A 19,558-nucleotide genomic window follows, 5' to 3' on the forward strand; every position below is an offset into this window, starting at 1 on the left:
ATATCAGACTGGAAGGAACCTCAGATTGTTGGGGCTAACCCTCTCATCTTGCAAAGGAGGAGACTAACCCAGAGAAAGGGGCTGTAATGATGATGATAATGTTGATGATGACAATGCAATGATGTCAATATCAACATAAAAACAGCTAATTTTTATTGACTACTATGTACCAGACATTGTTCAAAATGTTTTCAAGTATTAACTCATGTAATCTTCATGGCCAGGATCTGCATGTTGCCCAGCTCCAGGGGTGCACCATTCACACTGTATTCTGTTTGGATGGCGCCACTCAGAATTATGAAACATGGCCACCGTGATTACAAAAAGCTCAAAAGAGTAGGGGGACATTCATTGATTTTGGCTGCTCAGCGTCCACACTTTTTCTTTGGAAAATTACCCTCTATTAGCTTCCTATTGCTACTCTACCAAATTACCCCAAACATAGTGGCTTTAAAAATACACATTTATTCTCTAATAGTTCTGGAGACTGTATGTCCTAAAATGGACTAGAAGGATGGGTTCCTTCTGGGAGTTCTAAGAAGAATTCATTTTCTTGCTTTTTCTAGCTTCAAGAGGCCACCTGCATTTCCTTGGCTCATAGCCCCATCCTCCATCTCCAAAATCAGCAGCAGAGCACCTTCAGATCTCTTTCTAGGTCCCTCTGCTTCCATTATCATGTCACCTTCTCTATCTATGACCCTCCTTGCTCCTTCTTAAAAGGACCCTTGTGATTACATTGGGCCCACCCAAATAATCCAAGATAACCTCCCCATCTCAAGATCCTTAATCACATCTTCAAAGTCCCTTTTGCTCCATAAGTTAACATAGTCACAGCTTCCAGGGGTTCAGACATGGACATCTTTGGGGGACCTTAATCAGCCTACCACATATCCTTCCCCACTTGGCTCATGTGGTCATGAGATGGTGATAAGATGGACTCCGCTCCCTGATGCAGGCCTTGCCAACCAACATATTCAACCCCAGACCAGAGTGGTTGCTCAGGGGTGGGCAACTACATGAGTGGAGTCAATGCTGAGGCTTTTCCAAAAACTAATAAAGAAGAGGCACATTTTTATGGGCTTGTTAATTAGGTTGAATATAAGCCTAGTGCTGAAAATGACCACTGAGAGAGCTGCCTAAGAATGAAGATAACATGGAAGGGCTAACACTTCCCTTTCCAGCAGTACAGTGGATTAGACACCCTAAACTTCTCTCCCAATCAAAACAATTAAAATTCTGGGAAGAACTTCTTCTTTAGCCCATGAAGGATTAATTAACATAGGAATTGTCCACCCACCATAAACAACTAGAAAATTTAACAAAATATATAAGACAACTGCATCTGGATATGGAACAACAGAATCATAATCCCAGAAGAAGAAAAACAAACAAGATGAGCCTTAAAATTACCCTCACTTACTGCCAAAAAGCAGTTTCCAAGACACGGATCAGGAAGAGGAACCAAAACAAGCCCAGTGGCCCAGCTGAGTTGAGGATACAGAGATCCAAGTTCAGAGAGGCCACAGCACTTATCACTTGGGCAAAGTATTGGAGAGGAGGAAACTGCAGAGGGTTCCAGAAAGCTGCAGAGATGTCTAGTACTGACTGCTATTTTGCACATGCAAAGAGTGAAACTCCACATAGGCAGGAAAAGAGTCATCAGTAATCAGAAAGGATTAGGCTGAGCAACTTCCAGAGCTCATATGGAGCTGGAAATAGTTCACATTCTCACCAGCCAAAGTAGAGAGATCTTGAAATACATGGAGCATTAGGTAACATCCTCAAAGGAATCATGTCACAGTAATGATGATAAATTAACAACAGAATAAAGGTCACTCTGGTTTTACCCTAACAAAACTCAAAAGGAAGCATCAAAAGGATCAAGCTGATTTGAAAGTAACTTAAGTGTATGACAGAACAAAGCCCAATACTCTTCAAAGAAATACAACTAAATCAAATACTCAACAATGTAAAATCCACAATGCTCATCACCCAATCAAAATTGCTAGGCTTGCAAACAAAAAAAGAAAATATGACTCATAACTAAGAGAAAAATCAGTCAACAGAAACAGACTCAAAAATGACCATGATGAGGAAATTAACAGTAAGGATATGAAGGCAGCTCTTATAAATATGGAATAGTTAAAAGACCCAGAAACATCCACCCACCTGTCCCGGGGTCCATTCTGTTTGCCAGCTTAGGGAAGCCACAGTGTCTATGGAGCTGAGGTCCAGCTGCTCCAGCTCACTCTCATTAAGAGCCAGAGCAATGCACCCCAGGGAGACGATATGGTGTTCTCTCCAGTAAGATGGCATGTCCCAAACCTTTAGGCAAAAAAAGAAAATAGATTAGACTGAACACTGGTGATGGTATTTACAATGATTTGAATGTTTGTGCCCCTCTAAAATGCATATGTTAAAACCTAATCTCCAATGTGATAGTATTGGAAGGTTGGGCCTTGGGAGATGATTAGGTCATAAGGGTGGAGCCCTCATGAGTGGGATTAGTGCCCTTGTAAAAGAGACCCCAGAGAGCTAGCTACAAGCTAGTCCCTTTCCACCATGTGAGGACACAGTGAGAAAGCACCATCTATGAAAAACAAGTCCTTACCAGATACTGGATCTGCCAGTGCTTCAATTTTTGATTTCTCACCCCCCAGAACTGTGAGAAATAAATTTCTGTTTATAAGTTACCAGTCTATGATATTTTGTTATAACAGCCTGAATGGACAAAGGCAGTATCTAAAATAGACATAAGGAGGCTAGGTGCAGTGGCTCACACTTGGAATCTCAGCATTTTTGGAGGCCAAGGCATGCAGATCACATGAGGCCAGGAGTTCAAGACCAGCCTGGCCAACATAACGAAACCCTGCCTCTACCAAAAATACAAAAAAAAAAAAAAAAAATTAGCTGTGCATGGTGGCGCACACCTGTAATCCCAGCCACTTGGGTGGCTGAGGCACAAGAGTCACTTGCAGAAGTTGCAGTTAGCCAAGATGTTGCCACTGTACTCCAGCCTGGGTGACAGAGCGAGACCCTGTCTCAAAGAAATAAAAATAAAACAGACATAGGGAAACCTATTGTGCAGCATGGTGACCACAGTTGATAATAATGTGTTGAATGGTTGAAAATTGTGAAGAGAGTAGATGTTAAATATTCTCACAACAAAAACTGACAACGGACAAGTATGAAAGGTGATTGACATGTTAGCTTGCTTTAACCATTCCCCAATGTATACATACATCAAAACATCATATTGTATATATGTATACACCATAAATATATATAATTTGTATTTGTCAACTATCCCTTAATAAAAAATAAATAAAAATTAAAAAGACATAGGGTAAATCTTAATATAAAGCTCTCTTTTAAATCAATAATAAAAAGATGACTATATTTGTTTTAAAAAAAGATAGACAAAAGACATCAACAAGGAATTCACAAAAGAAAAATTAAATGTATGGGGAAAAGTTTATTCTCAGTCATAATTAAAGAAATATACATTAAAAAAAATCAGACCATGTTGATTCATCACATGTCAAGAAGTATAAAGACTTATCACCATTTACGATACTGGAAAGATACAAGGTAAGGGATACCCTCATTTGTTGTAGTTGAGAATATAAGTTGGTACATACTCTTGAGAGGGCAATTTGGCTGTCTGTATCAAAAGCTTTTAAAGTATTTATATTCTTTGACCCAGGAATTCCACCTGTGGGAATTTAGCCTGAGTAAATGAGACAAGTACCCAACAGTATATGTATAAAGGCGTACATTGAGGCACTTTTTTAATGCAACCTGAAAGTCTAACAATTAGCTAAATAAATAAGAACTAACCATAAATAAAATGAAGTTGCCCCTGTGGATACCTCCACCAAAGATTGGTTCCAGGACTTCTTAAAGATACCAAAATCCATGGATATTCAAGTCCCTTATATAAAATAGTGTAGTATTTGCATATAATCTATGCACATCCTCCTGTATACTTTAAATCATCTCTAGATTACTTATAATACCTGATGCAATATAAGTGCTATGTAAATATGTACAAAATGTTATGTCAAAAATGCTACTGTATTTTTATGTGTATTGTTTTTTATTGTTATATTGTTATTTGGAGCATTTTTTCTAAATACATTCTACCTGAGGTTGGTTGAATCTGCAGATGTGGAACCCATTGATATGGAAGGCTAATTGTATTACAAAGCTATTTAAAATACTGATATAGGCTAGATGCTGTGGCTTACGCCTGTAATCCCAACACTTTGGGAGGCCAGGCAGACAGATCACTTGAGGTCAGGAGTTCGAGACCAGCCTGGCCAACATTGTGAAACCCCATCTCTACTAAAAATACAAAAATTAGCCGGGCACGGTGGTGGATGCCTGTAATCTCAGCTACTTGGGAGGATGAGGCAGGAGAATTGCTTGAACCTGGGAGGCAGAAGTTGCAGTAAGCCAAGACCACACTATTGTACTCCAGCCTGGGCAACAAGAACAAAACTCCATCTCAAAAAATAAATAAATAAATAAAATACTGACATAGATGTACATTTTGGATATGAAAAAATATGCAGTCTGTACTGTTGGGTGTAGAAAGCAAGTTATTGAATAGTAGGTAAGTATAATATCATTTTTGTAAAACATGAGATATATGTATGAAATAGATAAAATAATATTTTTTATATACATAGTTTTGGAGTGTGGTAAGCTTCAAGTGAATATACCAAAATATCAACAGTGCTTATCTGCTGAACAGTGCTTATCAAAATATCAACAGTGAGTAAAAGATTATCACTGATTTTCTTCTTTATTATTTTCTGACTTTTCTACAATAAACTTGAAGTACTCATATAATACATAAATACAGTTATATTTATAATTTTAAGACATTGAATTGTTTAACCCTTGAGGGTAACTAGATATTCCACAACCATGTAAAGAGCTAAAACAGGGCTGGGTGCAGTGGCTCATGCCTGTAATCCCAGCACTGTGGGAGGCCAAGGTGAGCAGATCTATTGAGGCTAGGGGTTTGAGACAAGCCTGGCCAAACAAACCCCGTCTCTACTAAAATACAATTATTAGCCAGGCATGGTGGCTTGTGCCTGTAGTCCCAGCTACTCAGGTGGCTGAGACACAAGAATCACTTGAACCCGGGAGGCAGAGTTTGCAGTGAACCACAGATCGCGCTGCTGCACTCCAGCCTGTACGACAGAGCAAGACTCTGTCTTAAAAGAAAAAGAAAAAAAAAGAAAGAAAAGCTAAAACAGGCCACAAAGGGACCTTTTCCTTTTATTTATTTATTTGAGACAGAGTCTCGCTCTATCACCAGGCTGGAGTGTAGTGATGCAATCTCGGCTCACGGCAACCTCCGCCTCCCGGGTTCAAGCAATTCTCCTGCCTCAGCCTCCCGAGTAGCTGGAACTACAGGTGCATGCCACCACACCCGGCTAATTTTTGCATTTTGAGTAGAGATGGGGTTTCACCATGTTGGCCAGGCTGGTCTCGATCTCTTGACCTCGTGATCCGCCTCCCAAAGTGCTGGGATTATAGGCATGAGCCACTGCACCCAGCCTATTTTTATTTATTTTTGAGACAAGGTATCAGCTCTGACGCCTAGGCTAGAGTGCACTGGTGCAATCTTGGCTTACTGCAACCTCCACCTCCCGGGTTCAAGCCATTCTCCTGCCTCAGCCTCCTGAATAGCTGGAACTACAGGCACATGACACCACGCTTGGCTAATTTTTGCATTTTGAGTAGAGACAGGGTTTCACCATGTTGGCCAGCCTGGTCTCGAACTCCTGACCTCCCGTGATCCGCCCGCCTTGACCTCCCAAAGTGTTGAGATTACAGGCATAAGCCACTGCACCCAGCCAACAAAGGGACCTTCTTAAAGATGGAAAGCTACTTCCAGTCCTCTTTTTACTCCTTTCTGTTATATTTTCAGACAAATTTGCAAATGATTCTGAGAAAACCTGCTGTGAGCAGCAGCTGGGGCTCTCCAGGTGAAGGAATAAAGCCTAATTCCTGCAAACCACCTTGGTCAGAGGCACTGGGACATCCACAGAACTTGATTCACTGAGCATCTGCTAGATGCCAAGACACATCTCATCCCATTCTCTGCCACAGCCCTAAGAGGGAGGAACTGGAAATTTCCTCCTTTCTCAGATAAGGAGATCACAATATCACTGAGCTGATGCAGTAAAATTTCAAGATGATGTATGAGAAAACTGCTCGAGGAGGGCTCTATGTGCAGAAATGCTGAACTGGTTTTGGTGTTTTTCTTTTTTCCTCTGTTTAATGTTTCCTCCCTGAGGTGGGCTTCACCTGTATTGCTTTCTCCTTCAGGGTCATCAGCTGAGGCCGGCTGAAACCCTGGACAGCTCCCAGCAGTTCCACAGTCCTGATGAATGTGTCTTCCTCCATGCACCGCAGGTCCTCCAGGGCCCAGCAGGCATTGGCTTCGGCCAACTTGAAGATGTCATCAGAAGAGGGGGCCACGACTCCATGGCAACCTGAAGAAAGGAGAGATGCAGGGAAGGAGAAGAGGAAAGAGAATTTCAGGAAATGTTAGTGTATTGAAATGAGTAACATTCTTCGCCAGTCAGATTTATGCATGGAAGGGACTACAGAGTAAAAGCAGAGAGCAGGAGCCCAGGGACCAGTTTGAATCCCACTTCTGCCATTTCTTGCTAATTACTGGGTAACAAAGTCATGGAAATGCCAGCTTTTTGCACATCCACATGCACAAACTAGGAGCGGTGCAACATTACAATTAAACTACAAATTCCTTGAGGGCAGTAAGAGCTGGTGGTGAACAGTCCTGACTTTCGATTCAAATCCAAGGCTATTTAACCTCGCTGTATTTCAGTTTTCTTGTCTATAAAATGGAAATAAAATCACCTCATAGGATGGTTGTGAAAACTAAATGTGTTATATGTAAAGCACTTAGAACAGTGCCACGCATACAGTAAGCACTCGATACACAATTTCTGTTGCCTATCTTACCCCCTATGCCTTTGAGTTTGCAACCCAGCATAAAGATTCCAAAATTATGCAGCAGCCTTCCTATAAAAATGGGAAGATGGGCTGCGCGGTGGTGCATGTCTTTAATCCCAGCACTTTGGGAGGCCAAGGCAGAAGGATCACTTGAGCCCAGGAATTCAAGACCAGCCTGGGCAGCATGGTAAGACCTCACCTCTAAAAAAAAAAACTACAAAATATTAGCTAGGCATGGTGCCACATGCCTGTAGTCCCAGCTACCCAGCAGGCTGAGGTGGGAGGATCACCTGAGCCTGGGAGGTCAAGATTGCAGTGAGCTGTGATCACACCTACTCTCCAGCCTGGGTAATGGTGAGACCCTGTGTCAAAATAAAATAAAAAATAAAAACCAGGAAGATGAGTTGCTGTCCATGAAAATCATAGTGGAGGTTGTGGCTTTCCCATCCCAAGAGAAAAGAGAAATGAGCCCATTGCATTTCTCTTGGCAACAGGAAAAACATCCATTTCGGTCTTTGAATAATGTGAACCTTACCTACTCAAACCAGTTACCAACCAACATGCAAGTGAGATATTGTCGTTGCTGGATCTGATGTGCCCAACCTGGGAGAAAACTCTAGGATCCTTAAGAGCAACCCTGGATTTCTTATCTTAGCAGCAGACCACCACTGATGCTGACAGATGCACCAACCCCACCCAAGGCCAGGGTATTTCCCGAGCCCCATGGCCTCTCTCTTCTCATTGCACCTTCAATGGAAATTCACTGCATTCCAATCAAGAAGCAAAAGTAGACCAGATCAAAGATGCCAGTTGTGGTCCTCAAACATCTTTATCATAAGCCACTTGGAGAGGACTAAAGACTCATCCCTCCCTAGGCCAACCCCCAGCCCACCCTCTAGTGAAAACAACATCAGTGATAGCACAGAACTAGAGAGGGCAGAATGGTTGACTAGTATATCAGGAACTTGGTCTTATCACTGTGTCTGTCCAGGGCTTAGAATAGAGCCTGGTACATAGTAGGTGTTCAGCAAATATCTGTGGAGTGAGTGAACACACACACACAAATTAATATAAAACCAAGCGGTAATTCTGCTAATCCATTAATCACTAAAGCACAGCAGCAATTAATACCCAGAACCAACTAAAGAACACTCAAACTATGCACTGATACCAGAGCTTCCTTCCCCTGAGCATGGAAAGCCTTATTTTGTGTACCACATGCACACAGTAAGAGCTCTGCAATGTGATGACATGGACTGCTAGACCTTGAGGGCAGTGGGAGCCAGTGGTGGTCACCACCAGCTTTGGGTACAAATCCAAGAACTGCCATTTACTAACTCTGTGACTTTAGACAAGTCCCTTAGTCTCCTAAGCCCCAGTTTCCTTCATTTAAAAAACAAGAGAACACCCAAGCCTGGAAATCTGCAGCCCTAAATGGGAATAGGGATTCCTGTTTTCACGCCCAAATGTTAGGTTTTGGCCTGCCACATCCCACTATCCTGTACCCATATAAACCCCAAACCCCAGGCTCCATGAGCATACAAGCAGATGAGCAGATGAATAGAAGAGAAGAGGAGCAGAAGAGCAGCATGGCAGAGAAAGGAGCATCTGAAGGCCAAGAAGAGTTTGGCTGGGGACAGTTGGAGAGGAGATTGGTCACAGGACAGCCAAACTCCAGGGGAAGATCATCTTCCCACTCCATCCCCTTTCTAGCTCCCCATCCATCCCACCGAGAGCCACCTCCATTACCCAATAAAACCCCACATTCACCAAGAAAAAAAAAAAAACGGGAGAACAAGATAATGCATGGAGGAATAATCACCCAAGGTAGACATAAATCCAATTGTGATATTTCTTTGCTTGATGTCACACGATTCCTCCACCCAGAGTAAAAGCCAAAGTCATTAGGGTTTCCTTTAACAGTCACTACATGGCTGGCCTTGTCTCTCACTCCCCTCCAAACACACTGGCCCTTACCTCCCACTCATGGAAGTGGTCCTGTCGCACTCTCTGCCTGGAAGACTCTAATTGAAAATATCCACATGGCCCACTCTCCCTTGGGTCTTCATTCAAATGTCACCTTCTCAATAAGACGTTCCTTCATGATTCTCTTTTCACATGACAGTCCCCTCTCAACACTCGTGGTGCATTCCCTTGCTTTATTTTCCTTCTTGGCACTTTTCATACAATATACCATATATTTTACTTATGTATGGAAATTTATTGTCTTGCTACCCTCCATTTGAAAGTAAGCTCTTTATTTACAAAATTGGTGCTTAACGAATATTTGTTGGGTGGATGAAAGCAAGCACTGACTGTCAACTACTATCATTGGGGGTGATTAACTTTGTCTCCTCATGCCTGGCCCCAGTCTGCACTTAGTAGGTGCATGGTAATAATAATAAAATATCTAACACTTGGACAGGCATGGTAGCTCACATCTATAATCCCAGCACTATGGGAGACCAAGGCAGGAGGATCACTTGAGGCTCAGAGTTCAAGATCAGCCTGGGCAACACAGCAAGACCCTATCTCTACAAAAAAATAAAAAATTATCCAGATGTGGTGGTGCATGCCTGTAGTCCCAACTACTTGTGAAGCTGAGGTGGGAGGATCCCTTGAGTCCAGGAGGTCGAGGCTGTAGTGAACCATGATTGCACCACTGCATTCCAGCCTGGGTGGCAGAGCGAGGCCCTGCCTCTATAAAATCAAATTTTAGGCCGGGGGCAGTGGCTCACACCTGTAATCCCAGTATTTCGGGAGGCCAAGGCAGGTGGATCACCTGAGACCAGCGTTCAAGACCAGCCTGGCCAACATTGTGAAACCCCATCTTTACTAATAATACAAAACTTAGCCAGGCGTGGTGGCACATGCCTATAATCCCAGCTAGTCAGGAGGCTGAGGCAGGAGAGTTGCTGTAATCTGGGAGGTGGAGGTTGCAGTGGGCCGAGATCATGCCACTATACTCCAGCCTGGGTGACACTCCAGCAAGACTCCATCTCAAAAAATAAAAAAAATCAAATTTTAAAAATATCTAGTACTTATTAAAGATCTGCTACATGCCAGGCATTCCTGTAAACATGTTTCTGGGTTTAAACCCATTAATTCTCACAATAACCCAGTGAGGTAGAGACTTTCATTATCCCCATTTGATAAAGGATGAAAACTGAGGCACACAGAGGTTAAAGAGCTTACCCAAAGCCACACAGCCAGTAAGTGGCAGACTCAGGAGTGAAATCTAGCCAGCCCGGCCCTGTCACTGCTATGTTAAACCACTAATCCATGTTGGTCCTTTAAGTCAATCCTACTGAAATGTTTGTTACACATATTCACACATTAAACCTACTAGCCTGGGTATGGAGTATGGGACATGATTCCACGTCACTTTACAAAAGTGTAACTCTTTTTTTTTTTTTTTTTTTTTTTTGAGACAGAGTCTCGCTGTCACCCAGGCTGGAGTGCAGTGGTGCCATCTCAGCTCACTGCAACCTTCATCTCCTGGGTTCAAGCAATCCTCGTGTCTCAGCCTCCTGAGTAGCTGGGACTACAGGTGTGCACCACTACACCCGGCTAATTTTTGTGTTTTTAGTAGAGACAGGGTTTCGCCATGTTGGCCGGGCTGGTCTTGAACTCCTGACCTCAAGTGATCTGCCCGCCTCAACCTCACAAAGTGCTAGGATTACAGGCTTGAGCAACCGCACCTGACCCAAAAGTGTAATTCTTTTGCCTATAGATTTTGTCATTCTATTGCTTTGCAGACATTTCATCCAGTTCCCTGCATAAGGAGGCCTCTTGATGTCAGGGATCCTGCCCAAAACATTAATTACTATGTCAGCAATGGCTCAGATACCCTGAAAACACTCACTAGGCATAGGGTCAGAGCTGGGGATCTTATCACTGCTGTTCCGAACAGATTGAAAGACAGCCCAGAGGAATTCTTTAGGGGGCAGGGTCCTGGCCATCTTGGAAGCTGCTTGCAGAAGGATCTCAGGAAACTGTATGAAAGAAGAGGAATAATAATTAAAACCCCTTAAATACAGATTGAAATTAGAGTTGAAACTGTCACACTACTTACTGCCTTCATTCTTTGTTATAGCAACTTCTCGTATAAATCTATTCCCTAGTCCCACTAATGTGGTCTCTATAAAGAATCCTATAAAATGATACTCAACTTCAATAAAAATCCAATAAAGTCTAAAAAACATAAGTAAATCACTTTTCACCCATCAGATTGTCAAAAATAAAATAAAGTGCTAATACTTAATGCTGGGCACATTCATTTTTCCGTGGGACTGTCAAACTGTGCACTATTAGCAGAGCAATCTGGTAATATCGACAAAAAATGTAGGTTAGGCCAGGTGTGGTGGCTCATACTTGTAATCCCAGCATTTTGGGAGGTCAAGGCAGGCAAATCACTTGAGGTCAGGAGCTCAAGACTGGCCTGGCCAACATGGTGAAACCCCATCTCCACTAAAAATACAAAAATTAGCCAGTCGTGGTGGCATGAGCCTGTCATCCCAGCTACTTAGGAGGCTGAGACAGAAGGATCACCCAAGCCCAGGAGGCTGAGGTTGTAGTGAGTCGAGAGCATGCCACTGCACTCCAGCCTGGGTGATGGGAGTAAAACCCTGTCTCAGAAAAAAACAAAAAAAAGTATGTGTACCTACCCCTATTATGGTTTGGTGCTATTTCAAAGTTTTTACTAAACTTTATATTTGATATAGTTTGGATGTGTACCCCACCCAAATCTTATTGAAATGTAATCCCCAGTGTTGGAGGTGGGGCCCAGTGAGAGGTGATTGGATCATGGGGGCAGATTTCTCATGAATGGTTAAATACAATCCCCTTGGTACTGTCCTCACAATAGTGCGTGCGTTCTCTCGAGATCTTGTTGTTTAAATGCATGTAGCATCTCCCCCATCACGCTCTTGCTCCTGTGTCGGCCAAGTAAGATGTGTCTGCTCCCCCTTCGCCTTCCGCCATGATTGTAAGTTTCCTGAGGCCTTCCCAGAAGCTGGGCAGATGCCAGCATCATGCTTCCTGTACAGTCGGCAGAGCCATGAGCCAATCAATCCTCTTTTCTTGTCTCTTTTTTTTTTTTTTTCAGAGTCTTGTTCTGTTGCTCAAGCTGGAATACAGTGGTGTGATCTCCACTCACTGCAACCTCCACCTCCCAGGCTCAAGTAATTCTCGTGGCTGAGCCTCCTGAGTAGCTGGGATTACAGGCATGCGGCACCAAGCCAGGCTAATTTTTTTTTATTTTTATTGTAGACAAGGTTTCACTATCTTGGCCTGGCTGGTCTCAAACTCCTGGCCTCAAGTGATTCACCCACCTCGGCCTCCCAAAGTGCTGGGATTACAGATGTGAGCCACTGTGCCTGGCAGTGTTTGTTTGTTTGTTTAGACAGAGTCTCGCTCTATCACCCAGGCTGGAGTGCGGGGCACGATCTCGGCTCACTGCAAGCTCCGCCCCCCGGGTTCACGCCATTGTCCTACCTCAGCCTCCCGAGTAGCTGAGACTACATGCGCCCACCACCATGCCCGGCTAATTTTTTGTATTTTTTAGTAGAGACGGGGTTTCACCCTCTTAGCCAGGACGGTCTCAATCTCCTGACCTCGTGATCTGCCCGCCTCGGCCTCCCAAACTGCTGGGATTGCAGGCATGAGCCACTGCAACTGGCCCTTTTCATTTTTTTTTTTTAATTTAACTTTTATTTTAAGTTCAGGGGTACATGGCAGGTTTGTTATATAGGTAAGCTTGTGTCACGGAGGTTTGTTGTACAAATTATTTAATCACCCAGGTATTAAGCCTAGTACCCATTAGTTATTTTTGCTGATCTTCTCCCTCCTCCCACCCTTCACTCTCCAATAGGCCCCAGTATCTGCTGTTCCATTCTATGTGACAACGTGTTCTCATCATTTAGCTCCCACTTATAAGTAAGAACATGCGGTATTTGGTTTTCTGTTTCTGCATTAGTTTGCTAAGGATGATGGCCTCCAGCTCCATCCATGTCCCTGCAAAGAACACGATCTCATTCTTTTTTATGGCCACATAGTATTCCATGTAAACCTCCTTTCTTTATAAATTACCCAGTCTCAGGTATTTCTTTAAAGCAATGCAAGAACTGCCTAACACAGGTCAGGTGCGGTGGCTCACACCTGTAATCCTAGCACTTGGGAGGCCCAAGCAGGCAGATCACCTGAGGTCAAGGGTTCAAGACCAGCCTGGCCAACACGGTGAAACCCCGTTTCTACAAAAAATACAAAAATTCACTTGGCGTGGTGATGTATGCCTGTAATCCCTGCTACTCAGGAGGCTGAGGCGGGAGAATCACTTGAACCCAGGAGGCGGAGGTTGCAGTGAGCCGAAATCGTGCCACTGCATTCTGGCCTGGGCAACAGAGCTAGACTCCATCTCAAAAAAGAGAAAGAAGAAAAGAATTGCCTAACACAACATTTGTCATGAAAAGGAGGTGAAGAAGGGTTGTCTCAACATCCTGGGTGGAGACTAGCAATGAGGGGACTTAGGGGACTTTGGGTTGCCTTGGAGAAAGTGCCATGTCTCATCTAGAACGAATACACTTTGTCAAGACTTGGGATTTTATTAGAAGGCCTGTCCATGGGCCCAGATAATCCATCAGGCTCTACAAACAGCTATGCCTCACTGGGTCCCAGCTCACCCAGAGAGCAAGCCTCTCAGCCTATGTAGCTCCCCTTTCTAGTCTCATCTTCAGAATTAGAGTCACAGTCTAGGCCAGCAGTTCTCAACCCTGGCTGTACCTAAGAGTCACCTGGGACACCCAGAGCCAGCCCCTAAAGATTCTGACTCAGTCGGGCTGGGCTGGATACCATGGATTGGTCCCTCTTGGAATCTCCCCAGGTGATTCTAATGTGCAGCTGAGGCTGAAGGCAACCACTCTAAGACAGTTAACTTTTAGAAAGCAATGTGCATAGCGGAGTGAATGGCATTTTCCATTTTGTATTTTGTAAAGAAGAGTGTGTGTATGCTCTTGTGTTTTTAGTAGAGACAGGGTTTCGCCATGTTGGCAAGGCTTGTTATATAGGTATTTTTATACCTACATAAAACTTGTTATATAGGTATTCAGGATATTTCTGAAAGGATGCAGAAGAGATTGGGGACAGCAATTGCCTCTGAAGAGGGAGGCTAGGGAACTAGAAGTCTGGGGTGGGAGGGAGACTTGCTTCTCATCCTATTACCTTTGGTGCGATTGGGATTTGTTAACCAGGAGCATGTATTACTTGTTTTATTAAACATTTCCAGTATTTAAAAAAAGAGTATACAGAATAATGCAACAAAACACCCATGTCCTCACAACCCAACTTAAGAAATAAAACATCACAATATAAATAATAAGTCCCTCCTTCACTCTTTGCCTTTCTCCTTCCCCAGAAGTAACTGTCACTCTGAATTTGGCATTCACTTTTACACTTCTCTTACATATAAACTTGGCTTACATTTGCTTTAAATTAATTCAGCTACTATTTATTTATTTACTTTGTATCCTACTACAGATATTCTTTTGCAATCTGGGGTTTTTTTTAACTCTACACTGTGTTTTTGAGATTTCACAGTGTTGATACAAGACTTTTTCAATTTCAGAAGTTGATTTTTTTAAGATTAGATAGATATATGGATGTTCTCACTGATATGTGGGAGCTAAACTATGAGGACCCAAAGGCATAAGAATGATACAATGGACTTTGGGGACTTGGATGGAAGAGTGGGAGGGGCCAAGGGATAAAAGACTACAAATATGTTGCAGTGTATACTGCTCAGGTGATGGGTGCACCAAAATCTCACAAATCACCACTAAAGAACTTACTCATGTAACCAAACACCACCTGTACCCCAATACCTTATGGAAAAATAAAAATAATAATAAACATCTAAACATAAGAAAAACAAGGAAGGAAAAGAAACAGATGGATATATAACATTTGTGCATCAGGGCCGGGCATGGTGGCTCACGCCTGTAATCCCAGCACTTGGGAGGCCGAGGCGGGCAGATCACTTGAGGTCAGGAGTTCAAGACCAGGCTGGCCAACATGGTGAAGCCCCATATCTACTAAAAATATAAAAATTAGCTGGGCATAGTGGCAGGGGCCTGTAATCCCAGCTACTCGGGAGGCTGAGGCAGGAGAATCACTTGAACCCAGGAAGCAGAGGTTGCAGTGAGCTGAGATTGCATCACTACACTCCAACCTGGGCAACAGAGGGAGACTCCATCTCAAAATAAAATAAAATAATAAAATAAAAATAAACATTTGTGCATCAACTGCTTATAACTATATATTCAGACATCCAGAATATGATTTTACTGTGACTGGACTTCAGAATGTGTGCTGTGTGTGATCCTAGGTGAAGTTGTGTGTGTTCAGGCCCTGCTGAGCATGTGTGTCCATGTGCACCTTGTGCCTGCAAGTGCAGGTATGAGAGTGTGTGGATGTGCTTTGTGGGGTATCTGATTGTCATTCAGCAAACATTCACTCCTTTCCTGCCCTCCACCTCCATGGAAGGAGACTCCTTCCTGCCCCATTAAAGTTGGTCTTGGTCATGTAACTTACTTTGGCCATTGGAGTGTGGCAGAAGTGACAGCGTGCCAATTTCCAACCTAGGACTTAAGCAGAATTGTACTTATCCCTTCCCTTTTTTGGTAGTTTCACACCTTCATGGTGAGAAAAACAAGTTCTAGAGCAGGGCTGCCCCAGTGACACACAAATCAGGCAGCAAGAAACATATGCTAATTGTTCTATGCCCTTGAGATTGTGTGGCTTTGTTATGCAGCACAAATGACTAACTCATGCTTATTTTGCAGGACCCTTGGCCTAGACTGTCTAACTTCTGGGGCCTTACTCCTAGAAAAGTGTCATGCCCAAATGTAATGATCAATAAAGACTTGTTATTGGATTAAATGTGCTTGCACATGTGACTGCATACACTGGACATACATGTGCATGTGCATAGGGCACCAGCCAGTGTGAGAGCCAGAACAGGCGTGCGTGTGAGATGTACACTAATAGCAGAGTGGTAGCTAAGTAATATCTGCCTGCACACATCTGCCTGGGGGGCCACACAAAAGGGCCTGAGTTCATTTAGCTGTGGACTCACTCCCTTTTCCAGAACCTTGCACATCCTGGAATGGAGCTGGAAACATCTTAGCCCTTGGAGGCAGGGAGGAAGCTTCCAGAACCATAGACAGCAGTAAACCCAATGCTGTATAACTGACCACACTTTCTCTCCCCTTCAAACTCCTTCAGCCTTCTTAAGATGGAGCACAACATCACCTTTGTGGCTATAGAGCTTAATTCATCTCCTGAGAAAAGTACTAGAAAGGGTCCCAAGTCCTTCGTGGTCTCGGCTGTCCAGTGCTGAGGGAGTCTAAAAAGAGATAATAACCAGTAAAGTGAAAAAACATGCTGTGGTGGACATCTGTTGCCTTTTCCCCCAGCACCCTTTTCTTTCAGGAACAGATTGTCTTATACTCATGTCAATCACATGGTCCCACTTCCTTGACCGAGAAAACTGGCATGTGATGCAGGCTGACCAATCAGAGTCATCCCTGGGAGTTTTGATGGAACTATCAGAGAAGCTCTCCTTTCTCTGGTATCTCTGGCAGTAGGGGAGGATATTGGAGGACATTCATATTACCAAGTGGAAAAAGTAAAGACCACACCAAGGAACACAGAGCTGAGGGATGGGAGGAACATATTCCTGATGATATCATTTGAGACACGGGATTCAGCCATGCCTGAAGACCACCAGTGGAGTTTCCCGTTACATTCCATTCCTGAATTCAATACATTCCCATTCTCTTTAGTTTGAATTAAATTATTGAATTTCTGCCATTTACATCACAGTGTTTCCTTCTTCTCCCTCCTCAATAGAAGAGTAATTATATATTTCTTCCTTTTACTTTACCATAACAGTCTTCTCTTAGAATAAGAAAAAACCTTTCTCTTGAACTTGGCAGGATAAAATAAAGGCACTGACCCAGAATCCACTGTTATTCTTGTATAGATCATAAATGCCTACAGTGAAGAGCATTACACTATCTTTGGTGACATCTCTGAAGGAGGTCTGCCCAATTAGCAGTGACAGCTGGTGGGAATGCAAAATCATACAGCCACTTTGGAAGACATTTTGGTGGTTTCTTACAAAAGCAAACATGTTTTTGCCATATAACCCAGCAAACACACTCTTTGGTATTTACACAAAGGAGATGAAAACTTACGTCTACATGAAAACCTGTATATGGATGTTGATAGCAGCTTTATCCATAATTGCCAAAACTTGGAAGCAACCAAATGTCCTTCTGTAGGTGAATGGCTAAATAAACTGTGGTTCATTAAGACAATGAAATATGATTCAGCACTAAAAAGAAATGAGCTATCAAGCCAAAAAAAGACCTGGAGAAAACTTAAGTGCATATTACTAAGTGAAAGAAATCTATCTGAAAAGGCTATCTACTGTATGATTCCAAATATATGATATTCTAGAAAAGGCAAAAGTATCAGTGGTTGCCAGGAATTAGGAGTAAGAGGGGAATGAACAGGCAAAGCCCAGAAGGATTTTTAGGGCAGTGAAAATACTCCGTATGATACTATAATGGTGAATACATGTTATTATATACTTGTCTGAACCCATAGAATGTAAAGCACCAAGAGTGAACCCTAATGTAAAATATGGACTTTGGATGATAATGAGAATCCAATGACGATAATGTCAACATAGGTTCATCAGTTCTAACAAATGTACAACTTTGGTGGGGGATCATGGGGAGCTTATGCGTGTATGGGGTCAGAGGGATATGGGAAATCTCTATCTTCTCCATTTTTCTGAGAACCTAAAACTAGTCTTAAAAATAGTCTCTAGGGTGAGGCATGGTGGCCCATACCTATAATCCCAACACTGTGGGAGGCTTAGGTGGGCGAATCCCTTGAGCCCAGGAGTTCAAGACCCACCTAGGCAACATGGTGAAATTCCATCCCTTAAAAAAAATGTACAAAAATTAGCTGGGTACAGTGATGTGCACCTGTGGTCCCAGCTACTTGGGAGGCTGAGGTGGGAGGATCACCTGAGCTCAGGGAGGTTGAGGCTGCAGTGAGCTGAGATCGCCCTCCTACACTCCAACCTGGGCAACAGAGCCAGACCTTGTCTTAAAAAAAAAAAAAAAATTCTGGGTTTCTGGCATTTCAAAAAAAAAAAAAAAAAAGGAAAGGTCAGGGCACATGGCTGCTACAGTCCTCTATTAAGCAATGTGCCACAGCAGGGGTCCCTGACCCCTGGGCCATGGACATGTACTGGTCTGTGGCCTGTTAGGAACTGGGCCACAGAGCAGAAGGTGAATGGTGGGTAACAATGGAAGCTTCGTCTGTATTTCTGGCTGCTCCCCATTGCTTGCATTGCTGCCTGAGCTCTGCCTCCTGTCAGATCAGCAGCATCATTAGATTCTTACAGGAGCATGAACCCTGTTGTGAATTGCACACACGAGGGATCCAGGTTGCATATTCCTTATGAGAATCTAATTCCTGATGATTTGTGATGGAACAGTTTCATCCCAAGACCATTACCATCCTGCACCCCATCCCATGCCGCCTGTGGAAAAATTGTCTTCCACAAAGCCGGTCCCTGGTGCCAAAAATGTTGGGGACTGCTGTGCTTTAGAATCTGCCATGAATCTGCAGCCTCTATTATATAGCTCCCTATAGACTTTGCTTCCTACCATCTTATGTTCTGCCTTATAGGCATTTCAGTTTGCAACCCTTGTTTTTGTTAGTATGCTACGCTGGTGACATTGACCAAATTGACCACGCATTAATTATAAGCTTAGTTGGTGATGACCTCAACGGAATAATGTGACGTAAGTATTGTGACAATACTTCTTGCATGTATCTGCAGGTGGAATTGTAAACCTGGTGGTCCGAGATGGTCTAATTCGATCTTCCTATGTATCTCCTTATATTAATAGTGGTAACATTTGTGGTGGTGATTCAGCATTTCAATGCCTCTTCTCATGGCAACAACAAACGTTTTCCTTCTGAATCAACATTAACCTAGATGTTACTGCGGATCAAAATTAGACTCTACATTTTCAACCACAGAAATATTGGATAGTAAAAGTTTTTCTTAATATTGATTGCCTACATAGGTTGTGTAATTAGCATATGTTTACAGTTCTATGATTTCTGCGTGGCTGCTACAGAGCTGGAGGGGGTAAAGCAACAGTGTTTTCTCAGTTGTGCGAGCAGCATTACATTATAATAAATAGGTAATATTAAACTGGGCTGATGAGAGTTGCAAAAGACTACTTTAATGTTCATATGGAACCAAAAAAGAGCCCGCATTGCCAAGACAATCCTAAGCCCAATGAACAAAGCTGGAGGCATCATGCTACCTGACTTCAAACTATACTACAAGGCTACAGTAACCAAAACAGCATGGTACGGGTATCAAAACAGACATATAGACCAATGGAACAGAACAGAGCCTTCAGAAATAATACCACACATCTACAACCATCTGATCTTTGACAAACCT

At 43.0% G+C, this 19,558-nt stretch overlaps 1 protein-coding gene across 1 annotated transcript in view; it reads right to left on the reverse strand.

Annotated features, from left to right (window-relative positions):
* Window positions 1-19,558, reverse strand: part of LOC117977907 (otoancorin-like) — a 52,063-nt gene that overhangs the window by 17,450 nt on the left and 15,055 nt on the right. Inside the window, 4 exon segments of the mRNA XM_055099302.2 lie at window positions 2,170-2,325; window positions 6,328-6,515; window positions 10,865-10,994; window positions 16,306-16,399. Coding sequence (XP_054955277.2) covers window positions 2,170-2,325; window positions 6,328-6,515; window positions 10,865-10,994; window positions 16,306-16,399 — 568 coding nt within the window.

Source organism: Pan paniscus, chromosome 18, assembly GCF_029289425.2.
Source record: "Pan paniscus chromosome 18, NHGRI_mPanPan1-v2.0_pri, whole genome shotgun sequence".
NCBI classification, from domain to species: domain Eukaryota; kingdom Metazoa; phylum Chordata; class Mammalia; order Primates; family Hominidae; genus Pan; species Pan paniscus.